The 10,511-nt window shown below is 55.1% G+C and overlaps 1 protein-coding gene across 1 annotated transcript in view; it reads right to left on the bottom strand.

Moving 5' to 3' along the window:
• Positions 1–3,322: 3,322 nt before the first annotated feature.
• LOC104537689 (TBC1 domain family member 24-like) overlaps positions 3,323–10,511 on the bottom strand; it is an 8,202-nt gene continuing 1,013 nt past the window's right edge. Inside the window, exons 2-7 of the mRNA XM_010180639.1 lie at positions 8,583–9,618; positions 8,149–8,307; positions 6,668–6,731; positions 5,145–5,240; positions 4,288–4,564; positions 3,323–3,468 (exon numbers count right to left, since the gene is read on the bottom strand). Coding sequence (XP_010178941.1) covers positions 3,323–3,468; positions 4,288–4,564; positions 5,145–5,240; positions 6,668–6,731; positions 8,149–8,307; positions 8,583–9,618 — 1,778 coding nt within the window. The remainder of the gene's footprint in view (positions 3,469–4,287; positions 4,565–5,144; positions 5,241–6,667; positions 6,732–8,148; positions 8,308–8,582; positions 9,619–10,511) is intronic.

The following is a 10,511-nucleotide window of genomic DNA, read 5'->3' as shown; positions in this document are numbered from 1 at the left end:
TCTTATCAGGGTGGCAGCTCAGGCCACAGGGAATGTATATTTAGCTCACAAAGAGAGCAAAACCAAGAGCTTTCCAGTTCCCCAAAAAGCTGCTCAGCAAGACAACCCCTTGGAAAACTCCAGGGGCACCTTCACAATTTTTGGACTCCCCGTAGTGTCCTGCCCTCAACCTGTCCACTGGAACCCATGCCCCGCAGCTGCTCCCATAGCCCATTCCCACCACCATGGAGCTGTGGGGAAGAGAGGCTCAGCCCCTGCTGGCTTGGGGTGCTGCTGAGGGGGGTGAGGCTGGGCCGGAGCAGCAACCATGGCTGGTGCTGCCCTTCACCCTTCTTCTGGCCCTGGGTCCCCCAGGCCACCCTTGGAGAGCAGCAGTTTGGGCTCTGCTGCCCCCACTGCAGTCGAGTGATGGCACAACATGACATGGATGAAAGACCGCTTTAATCTGCGGTACGTGTCCCCTCAGCCTCCTGGCCCCTCTGCTCCCTCCATGTGGTTTCGGGTTTTCATTTCATTCTCCATGAGTTTTGAACTTTCTTCATTGGTGGAATAAAGCATAAAAAAAAAGGACTGGGCATCCCTTTCAGAAATGGCAAAGGCACTCATCAGATTACAGGCGGTGAATGCAATCTGCACACTGACATCTGTTGTGATTTAGTCCTCTAATTGATGGGTAGCACAGGTGCACAGCGTGTACAGCCTTAAAGGGACTCGCAGCCTGTGCCACTGCATTGCAGACAGCCACGACCTGCATGACACAGCCCCAGTGCCTAGTATTTTAATACATGAGACAGGGCCTGCTTGCCCTTTCTAGGGAAATACTGTGAAGACTGCTGGGAGGAGGCCAGGCTGGGTTGCTAATGAAGGGCTTTGCGTTTCCAGGTATCTCATGCATCCTGTACATCTCTGTGTGGAGAGAAATGGCCCCTTGGGAAGGGAGAGGGACTGCCATGGGAGACTTCCAGCTGGACAGAAAGTTGGGAGTGATGCATCCCAACAAAGAGGATGTCAGGCAAATATGCCAGGAGGCCTGCATGGATGAGGAAGGAGCTCCTGAACAAACTCAAGCACAAAAAGGAGGCCTACAGAGGGTGGTAGCCTTGGAAGAATACTGAGAAATTGTCTGGGCAGCCAGGGATCAGGCTAGGAAAGCTAAGGCCCCCATAGAATTAAATCTGTCCAGGGATGTCAAGGTCAACAAGAAAAGCTTCTGTAGGTATGTTGGTGATAAAAGGAAGATGGAGGAAAATATGGGCCCCCTCCGGAATGAAACAGGAGACCTGGGACATGGAGAAGGCTTAGGTTCTCAAGGACTTTTTTGCCTCAGTCTTCACTGGCAAGTGCTCGAACCACACCACCCAAGTTGCAGGAGGCAAAGGCAGGGACTGGGAGAGTGAAGGACCACCCACTATAGGGGAAGATCAGGCCATCTAAGGAACCTGGAGGTGCACAAGGGCATAGGACCTGATGAGATGCATTTGTGGGTCCTGGGGGAAGTGGCAGATGAAATTGCTAAGCTGCCATCCATCATATTTGAGAAGTTAAGCACTCGGGTGAAGTTCTCACTGACTGGAAAAGGGGAAACTATAACCTCTGTTTTTAAAAAGAGAATAAAGACCTAGGGAACTACAGGCTGGTCAGTCTCACCTCTTTATTCACCAAGATCACAGAGCAGATCCTACTGTGTCCAGCTCTGGGATCCCCAACACAAAAAAGACATGGAGCTGTTGGGCTGGATCCAGAGAAGGCCACGGAGATGGTCAGGGAACACACTCTGAGAAAGTTGGGGCTGTTCAGCCTGGAGAAGAGAAGACTCTGGGAAGATGTTGTAGCAGCTTTCCAGTACCTGAAGGGGCTACAGGAAAGCTGAGGAGGGACTTTTTACAAGAGAGCGTAGTGATAGCATGAGGAGTGATGGTTTCAAACTGAAAGAGAGCAGATTTAGATTGGATTTGAGGGTGAAATTCTTTATTCTGAGAGTAGTGAGACACTGGCACAGGTTGCCCAGGGAAGTTGTGGATCCCCCCTTCCTGGAAGTGTTCAAGGCCAGGTTGGACGGGGCTTTGAGCAACCTGGTCTGGTGGGAGGTGTCCCTGCCCATGGCAGGGGATTGGACTAGGGGAGCTTTAAGGTCCCTCCCAACCCAAACCATGCTGTGATTCCATGGTTTTATGATCACAGAAAGAAAGAAATACTGTGACCATCCTAGCAGAGCTTTTTAACTGTGGGCGAAGGCCAGGCACTGGGACAGGAATGGCTGTGCCTCACCTCCTCATCTTCCTGTGATACCCTTTGACGGCTACGAGCAGTTCCTAGGTCTTGCTGCCTTCACCTGCTCCTGCCTGTGTCCTCTTGGCATGACTGGAAGCAGGTCCCCAAGCAGCAATAGCTCCTGCTTTGAATAGATCAAGAAGTGGAATAGATGAAAGATAAAACCCCAAAGTGGTAAGTGTGTTTGGGAGTGGGAGACATTGGCATCCTGCAGCCATAATGATACCCTCCCGTGACGGCTGCCTTGTCTGATCACGCTACACGTACACGCTCCCATGTCCTGTTTTAAAATGGCACGTCACTCGCTCTCCTGACCCCAGGCAGTTGGGGTGTGTTGGTTGAGGCTCGTCTGTGTTCACTGCTTGCAGTCTTCCAGCAGCCCTTTGCAGGGAATGCAGATCTTCAGTTCAATATGAACATGGTGTGATTTGGGGGTTCTCGTTGGGTGCAGGTGTACGCACACCAGGCAGGTCTCTGCTGACTGCTGATCAGCAATTTCAACCACAGCCAAGGAGTCTCTTGCACTGTGCTGGATGGTGATCAGTGTGTGATGCGGGGGAGTCCCAGTAACCCGCAGAGGCTACAGAATTCTGCGTATGTCTTGAAGGGTGGCACTGGGCTTGGGACCACAGGGAAGCAGGGTCTGAGAGTGTTTCTGGTGAGCTTTGTACCTTGGTCTTGGGTTTGCTCAGGCTCAAAATTCCCATAAAGTCTTGCTGTACTGCAGTACCACTGGTTTGCTGCTGAGCTCCAAGCTGCGAATGGCCAGGGAGGTGTGAGAAACCCCAGACTGCCTCACCGTCCCACCAGCGTCCTAAACTGGGACAGACTGGATGGAGCAGGGTGGGTCTAAACTGCAGGAGGGGACCTCAAATGCTCCCAAAAGCAGCACCCACGGTCCTGTTCCTGGCACTGTGTTGCCCTCTCTCCACACCACTATGACGGCTGACCGTGGAGGGGATGATGGCAAGTGGAGGTGCCTGCAGCACTGCCAGCACAGACTGCAGCGGGTGGCCTGGGGCATCCCAAGAGGGGCTGTCCCCCACTGGACCTAGGCGTTTTGAAAGCCCCACACTTCCAAGAGCTGCACCTTGAAGTTCTCCTGGCAAAGCGGAGGGTTGTCGAAGGTCTCGCAGTGCTCCGTGTGTCCCCAGAGCAGGTTGGCGTCGAGGGACAGAGCTTGGCCTCCCCCTCCACCTGCAAAAGCAAGCAAATTGGTTGAGATACACACTCCCCCCTCATTGCCCAAGCAGGGGCACTGGCCCAGCGGATGAGGTCCTTCAGGACTGCGCCCAGCTCTCAGCTTTCTGTCCTTTGGCCCCAGTGCAGAGCTGGGCTGGGGCTGCCCTGAGCTGCCTCCTCTGCTCAAAGGGCTGTCAGTGTGGAGCAGAGCTCCCGGGGAGCTCTCTGCAGGGCTGCCAGCATGAGAGGTTGCCCTGGTAGCACAACCTGACTTCTTAAACTGCTTGGAAAGCTTCTTGCATCCCTGCGCCCAGCCCTGCCCTGGCCCTGCTCGCTGCAGTCCTCTGCTTGAACCCAGCCTGGCTACAGTGGAGCACAAAGACTCAACCCCCATGCCCAAGCCTGACTCAGCAGATGACAGCGCAGGAAGGCAGCTGGTGTGTCTGCTCTGCGTGACTGTGCCTGGCCCTTCTTCAGGCTGATCCCCGTGGCATCACCTCTCCATCCCACACAAAGTGGAGGGAACGGCTGGGAAAGGACACGCCAGCCCCAAGGGTGCAGACCTCGCCAGGAGGTTTGGCCTCTGGTGCTCCCCCTTGGCTGGCAGAGTCCCTGTGAGGTGCTCGGCAGAAGCATCCTTGCCCCTGTGCAGTTTTGCACTCTATGGCTAATTTGGGGAAAAGGGGGCTGGCTTCATCTCCCCTGACTTTCAATCGATATCCTACGCCAGGGTCTTTGTGGCTCCAGGCAACTCAGAATTCAATCTGGAGTAGAGCTCTTTTCAGCCACAGCAGTGGTGTGTTGGTGTGGGGGTGCCCAACATTCGGTAATTACCGATTATGATCCCTTCCTGAGACCCGGCCATGAACATGGAGGCTGTTTTGGAAGGCAGAAGGAAATGCCTGATGGCCAGAAACGGGGACAGACGGCCTTTCCTCTGTGGCGTGGGCACGGTGAGATGGTTTGAGCTGGTGCTGCGGCCGTCCAGGGAAGAGCTGAAGAGGGCCATGGGAGAGGGGGAAGGCGAGCGCTGGCGTGAGCGTGGCACAGCTTTGGCCAGCTCTGGCTTCTTGATGAACACCCACTCGTACCTCTCTGTGTTGGGGCGCACCTGGAAAGCAGGAGAAACGTGGTGAGCGCTGTCCTTTGGGGTGTCTCTCCATTGCTGGGGGAAGGCGGTGCTGCCTGGCCAAATGCTGTGTGCCAGGTCTGGTCCTGGGGCAGGGAAGGGACAAGATGTCCTGACAGGGCCAGGGCTGCTCTGGAGGTGGCTGCAGCTGAGGAGTTGGTTTTGTCTTTGCCAGATGCTGCCAGAGATGGGCAAACCTGTAGCGTCCACATTGCCTAGTGGATGCTGGATGGACACCGGTGGGGTCCAGGATGGATGCTGGACTTTGCCCTCAGGATCTTTTGGACCCATTCAGCCTGCTACCTCTGCAGGGACCCTGGGGCTGATTTAGGAACTGAGTAAGCAGAGCTGAAACTCGCCCAAGGCAGGAGTTTGTTCTTTGTTAGCTTTGATCTATACCAGCAATTTCTGTGCTGCTGCCTCCTGCCAGAGCCAAGGGGCAGCGGTGGGAGCGGGGTAAGGAAGTAGCTTGGTGCCACCATGACCTGAGTTATCAGAGGTGTAAAGGAAAAAGTAATTAACAAACCCGTAAGCACAAACCCAGAAATAAAATGTGACTTACAGTGAACACAAAGCACTCCCCTGTCCCAAAAAAGCCTGATGTTGCCCCACTCTTTTTCCTTTCACTCCAGTCAGAGGAGAGGAACGCCCCGCACACCTTTGGGAGAGAACACAGAGAGCCATCAGCTGGGGAGATAGCTGGGACCAAAGTCCCAGAAACAGCGGCCATTGCTTCTGCATTCAGGAGGGCAAAGGCTCTGCGAGGCCCCGTGGGGGAATCAGAGCGCCAAATTCTGCTACGCCAGCTAAATCCTGCAGAGACAAGTCACCGGTGCTCTGGATGTGAGTCCACTCAGCTTCAGCGCCTAAGGAGTGGCCCTGGGATGTTAGGGGGGTTGCTGTATTGCAGCAGTGAGCTGCCTTACTGGTTGAGCAGGGCTGTTTTGGCTGGGCTGGTGGGTTCCCTGGCCCAGGCGTGGGAGCAGGAGCTGTGCTTCCTATCCCTGAGCCCAATCCAGCTCCCGGAAAAGGAGCGATGGAAAGGGATAACTGTGTGGCTCAGTGTTCATGGTATGAACAGCGTTGCAACACGCGGTGGATGGGGCCTAGGAGTCCCTTGTCCTCAGCTGGCCCCTGACCGGTGGTGAGGTGGTCACCTGTTTTATGACTCTTTAGAGAAAATGTGTTTTAAAATGGGAAAGACTCGGCTAACACAAATTTTTACCTAGAAGGCTTTTAACCAGTCCCAGGGGTTCTCCCATCCATGGTCAGACTGACCCTGCTGGGGATGTTCTTGGCTGGAGGGGACCTACCGAGAGGTGGGAACTCATGCCTGTCCTTGGTACTAGCCAAAGAATAAAATGAGCTAAAATGTGTAAGGAACAAGGTTTTCTAAGTCACCTTCTCTTGGCTGCAGAAGGCCCTGGGGGGTGGAGGAGTGTTTATCTCCGTGCCATGCTGAAGTGTTAGGCTTGGGAAATCAATAAATCTTTTGGATGCCTGAACAATTTACAGAAGTTGCCTCCACTGTTCGATGAAGAGCGGAGAGATAAAATACGGGTTTAAGAGCCACTCAGAGTCCCTGGGAAGAGGCCTGCCTCAGGGTTTTTTGCAGTTATTTCACAACTTTCAAATACTATAGAAGCTGTCCTTATTTCCCCTCTATTTCCCTTGTGTGGCTGCTCTTGCAATCAGGGAGACATCCTTGCATTTAATGCATTGAAAGCAAGTCCTAGCTCTGGAAAAGCATCTGCTGACTTCAGAAAAGTCTGCTTAGCTGGGACTTTATTATTTAGTTTGTATTTGCAATAAAAGAATATCTCTCATGGCCTCTCCCCATCCCACTGCCTCCTCCTCTGTTTGCCCCTAGCAGCAGCCTTTAGAGCAGCCCACGTCTAAGGTGGTTCTTGGTGCTGGAGGTGCAGTTTGGTCTCTCTTGGGAGCTGGGACAGGCCTCCAGACAGGGTAGGGGAGGAACCATGCAGCCCTGTGGCTGCTCCATTAAGTGCCGGTGGAGTCAACCCTCTGCCCCCTTCCCCACATCTGCACCAGTGCAGCCCACTTCTCTGTTTGGGAAATACTTACCTCTCCCTCTGTGGTTTTTATAAGCAGCACTGTCGGTTCATAGCCTTCACAGCATGTGTAAAACCTGCAGAGATGAACAAGGAGGCTGGGTTGGTGGGGGTCAGAGACCCAGGAGTGGCACAGCACGTGGAAAATCCAGGCATTGCTGTGCTGGCAGCTGGCCCCAGGGAGCCCGTGGAAGGACAGCAGCAGCAACTCATCATCATGTAGCTCGAGCTTCGTGTTTGTGCAGGAACAGGGGGAGTTGGCTTATGGGACTTCTCAAGTCATCAGTTTTGCTTGGTGAAGCAGGTAATAGCTCAGATAAATCCAAAGACTAAATCCTCCCACCCTACCCTCAGGCACCAGACTGGGGGGGTGCTTCACGGAGGGAATTTACCAAATGAGCTTGCTTTTAATTTGGATGTGTTTTGTAATTTGGGCTCTGAACCCCTCTGCTGCCTTGGAAAGGTGCAGGGCTGAGCTGCGCAGGATGAGGCTGCACCACTGTGCCATAGGGCTCTTGCTCACCTCTCAAGGGCTTTGGGGGCACGCTCGTGATGTTAACAGAGGCACTACCATTGCAGCTCTGCCATTAAACACTGCCCTGAACCAGGGCAGCGTGTCAGCATCCAGCCCCTGTAGAGCCTGGTATCCCTTCCTGGTCAGCAGTGAGCTGCATCTCAGGAGAGAAATGCCCTGGCACTGAGCGTGACAGGGGTGTCTCTGCTCCCCACCGCATCCTTCGCTCCATGGCTGTGGCAGTGGGTGTCACTGCGCCCTGGGGTGTCTCCAGCACTGGCACTGGTCTTTCTATTGCAATTTTGGACATTGACTGTGACATCTCAGCTCTCTTAACTTTGATGTCTTCCCCATCACAAGATGTATCCACATGCTGTCTGTCCTTGCCCTGAGCTCTGCCTGCTCTAAGTGCAACCTCTCAGCTGAACATGCTCCTACAGAGGAGCAAGTTTGGCTTTCCTGCCTGAAAACATCCATGCACAGGCAGCCTCAGCCCACTGGAAGGCTGTTGTCAATTCACAGTTTGGGAAGTCAGTGGGAAACTCATTTTTCCAGCTCAGTCTTGAGCCATAGCACTGACTGCAGTGTCCAGCAGCCACTCTGTGCTCTGTGCTGCTGGGAGGGAGCTGGAGGCCTGAGCATGGTGTGCTGGCTGGACCGGTCCGATCACAGCGTGCCTGGCATGGCACGGCACAGCATGGCACATGGGGACATCCCTCTGCACCGCACAGCTGCAGTGTTCCCCGTGCAGTGACGAGTTGCTGTTTGCCATCTGACGGAGCCTCAGCCCTCTCCCCTGCAGCCAGCACTGGCCCAGACCACACTCAAGATCTTGAATCAGGCCCAAGAGAGTCCCCAGGAGACCTCAGATGCACTCCATGGACACTACAGGTTGCTCCTTTCTACACCACCAACCTCTACCCAGGTTTACATCTGGCTTATCCGACCCAACCTGACCCGATGGGCAGATGATGCTTTACCTCTGCAGGCTGCACCCATCTTCTGAGGTGCAGAAGAGCAGCAGTGGAGGGAAGAGGGAAAAGCGCTCCGGGATCCAAGACCAGATGATGCGCATCTCCTGAGCCGTTACAGTGCTGGAGCTGAAGTTCTGCATGTCCACTGCCAGGTGGAAGGACTGCCTGTGCAGGGGAGGACGCCCATTACTGACAAGCTGGGGTGCCCATCTGCTTTTCGGGGTGCAGCCCTCATGCATCAGGTTCTGTCGTGAGCTTTCTGTTAATATCACCAGCTCTAACTGTACAGTGCCTCCTAACAGGGTCCCCCACAAGGACCCCCACTCAGCATGGCCAAAGCCAAGGAAGATACCCGAAGCTGCCCCCATGTTGTATCTCCACTCTAACTCCTATTTTGTCTGCTTAGCCCCAAGAGCTGGCAAACAGAGAGGTTTCCTTACCTGCTCTGGACCATGGTTATGCCCCTCTCCATTAACGCCTTCCTGTTGGCCATCTGGAGAAGCCAGATTTCCTTGCGGGAGAACAGCCGGATGCCAAAGGCTCTCTCTAGGAGTTTGTTGACAGTCATGTGCTCAGCAATGTTCTGTACAAAAGCCTGCAGGTCTGCCTTGATGTCGGTCCCCTCCAGCTCGGCCGAGGTCACTGAGAGCCTGTACTGCTTCAGCAAGGCCAGAGCAATGCGGTAGAGGACCTTCTGCCCCTCCAGCAGGTAGACATCAAAGACACGGATGGCATAATTGAAGGGGAGGTCGTGAAAGAGCCACGATAACCATTCGGAGTAAACCTCGAAGACATTCTCAGAGGTGCTGGCTATGAGTTTGTGAGCTGCTGGGCAGTGCTTGTTGGCCAGATCCCCAAAAGTCATGCAGGAGGCCTGGTGGGCCAGGAAGGACTGGTCAATGTAGCTGGTGTGGGGAGCATTGCTGGCAATGAGGCGAGAGATGTTCTCAAAGCATTGAGCTTCATCTTCGCTGTAGTGCAGCAGCAGAGCCACCAGAGAGGGGAGGATTGGGCTGTACGTTATGTCGGGAAAGAGGTTGCCAACACAGATGAGGATCTTCTTCAAGGCGCTGACCCCTTCCAGGTTGAGGCAGTACGTTGGCATGGAGCATCCTTCCAGGAACTCGGGCAGAGGGTGGGAGCTTACACTCAGCTTCCCAAAAAGCCGACTCGCCACATCCCTGTAGACGAGAGCATCTGGTGTGACGAGGCGGCAGGTGACCTGCTGGATGAGATGGTGGTAGACCTGAGCTCTGAGAGCGCGGCTCGCTGCCCAGCAGCCTTCTCTCGCCAGCTTCTTCAGCTCCTTCGGGGGCTTGCTGAGGATGTCCTGGGGAATACGCGCCTGCTGCTCTGGGTCTGGCATCCTGTCCCAATCCACAAACTGTCCACAGCCCAGAGAAGAGGAGGCATCAATGTCCCAGGTGTCAGCCTCGGACGTGATCACGACGGTGACTGGAGGTGAGCCAAACGTCTCTGTAGGACAATGACCTTTTATTCAGTGCGCTTCACCGCCCCAGCTGACAGCATTTCACCCTGGCTGATGGCGCTTTGAAGCCTTACAGCAATGTCTTGTATTTCAGTAGCTATTTCCCCCCCTGCCAAGGGAGGGTTTTCAGAAGGTTCTGCCTGGCTGGAGCTGCTCACTTCGCCCTCGCTCCTGGTGAAACGGCTGTCCAGGGGCTCTGGGAAGTGTGGGGCCAGGAACCAGCTGGGTGTCAGGGCTGCTTCTCCACACCACGAGGGGCTTTGCACCCCTTGCAGAGCTCCTGACTTCCCAGCCTGTGACCTGCTGAGAGGGAGGTGCAGAGAGCAGGGACACAGTCCCAGTCCCCTGGGGATGACCAGGGGACAAGAGCATTATACCAGTGAGGATAACCAGCAGCTCGGTCCCAGCCCAGCTCTGCAGAGGGGAGGAGGGAGGATAACAAGGAACCATTTGCACTGTACCCCCTCCCAAGGATGGAGTGGGGCAGGAGGCAATGCCCTGTCCAGGTCTGGCAGCCCAGAACCAGGGCGCTTCGTGCCCAGACGGAGCAGGCAAAGCTGTCTGGGGTGTTTCCCCTCCTTGTTACTGCCTCCTGCCAAAGTCTCCCCCAGAAGTCTCCCAACGCCTCCGGCCGCTCTGGTGCCAGAGAGATGGCGCAAGGAGAAGGTGGTGCAGCAAGAGGGGCTCACCAAGGGTGCAGGGGTGGTCTGTGGGGTGCCAAAGGGTCCCTGTTTGCCGCATGCCCCCGTGAACCTGGAGAGACTCAGTCCTGGGGACGGCAGGCGGGGGCTGGTGAGCGTCTGGGAAGCCAAGCCCCTTGGAGACGGAAGGTCCAGGGGGCCCCTCGGGGAGGGTGGTGCACACCGCCCCGTGGAGGGGG

Source organism: Mesitornis unicolor, unplaced genomic scaffold (genome assembly GCF_000695765.1).
Source record: "Mesitornis unicolor isolate BGI_N332 unplaced genomic scaffold, ASM69576v1 scaffold33593, whole genome shotgun sequence".
In the NCBI taxonomy this organism is placed as follows: domain Eukaryota; kingdom Metazoa; phylum Chordata; class Aves; order Mesitornithiformes; family Mesitornithidae; genus Mesitornis; species Mesitornis unicolor.
This window is presented reverse-complemented; position numbering and strand designations above follow the sequence as displayed.